An 874-nucleotide genomic window follows, 5' to 3' on the forward strand; every position below is an offset into this window, starting at 1 on the left:
CTCGTCCATCGTCAAGGAGATTAGATATCTTATGTCTTTAAGAGAAAATTGTATTACTCATGTTCATCGTAGCCAAAATAAAGTTAGTGATAGCTTAGCAAAGCTTTGCTCGTATTGAGGGTAAAACCATGACCTGGTTAGGGGCTGGTCCTCCTGATACTTTGGTATTGGCTGCGATGGATTGTAAGGGTTCTGAAGTTTGAGTAATACAATTTTTCATCCCAAAAAAAAAGGGCTCGCATAAGTCATCAAGAAACGTGCGTCCAGCTCACTGGTAGTCTGGTACACAAGTCGAGCGAGGCACGGCTTCAAACCATGACGCAAGCGACGACGTCGAAGCCGTAGTGGCCGACCGCCCCGTCGATGCTTCAAATCCACTTCATATAATAGACATACCACACCTCAGCTCAGTCCTCACTGCAGAAACACCACACGATCTGAAAAAACCGACAGAACATGTCGTCGGGGAAGCAGGAGACGGCGGCGGTGCGCGTGCTGGGCAGGTGGCCGAGCCCGTTCGTGATCCGGGTGCTGATAGCTCTTGGGCTCAAGGGCGTGGACCACGAGCTCGTGGAGGAGGCGGCGGGCAACAAGAGCGAGCTGCTGCTCGCCTCCAACCCCGTGCACAAGAAGATCCCCGTGCTCCTGCACCACGGCAGGCCCGTCTCCGAGTCCCTCATCATCGTCCAGTACGTCGACGAGGCCTGGGCCTCCCAAGCCCCGGCGCTCATCCCGTCCGACCCCTACGCCCGCGCGGCCGAGCGGTTCTGGGCCCAGTACGTCGACGACAAGGTAAAAAGACAAGGCAATCCAGTTCCGATTTTTGCTTTGATCCTCTCAGTTCTCTCAGAAACAAAATGATGGTATGAGATTA

At 53.7% G+C, this 874-nt stretch overlaps 1 protein-coding gene across 1 annotated transcript in view; it reads left to right on the top strand.

Annotated features, from left to right (window-relative positions):
• Positions 1-393: 393 nt before the first annotated feature.
• Positions 394-874, top strand: part of LOC123125947 (glutathione S-transferase U17) — a 1,470-nt gene continuing 989 nt past the window's right edge. Inside the window, exon 1 of the mRNA XM_044546409.1 lies at positions 394-792. Within this exon, the coding sequence (XP_044402344.1) occupies positions 457-792 (336 nt within the window). The 5' untranslated portion in view covers positions 394-456. The remainder of the gene's footprint in view (positions 793-874) is intronic.

Source organism: Triticum aestivum, chromosome 1A, assembly GCF_018294505.1.
Source record: "Triticum aestivum cultivar Chinese Spring chromosome 1A, IWGSC CS RefSeq v2.1, whole genome shotgun sequence".
Taxonomy (NCBI): Eukaryota; Viridiplantae; Streptophyta; class Magnoliopsida; order Poales; family Poaceae; genus Triticum; species Triticum aestivum.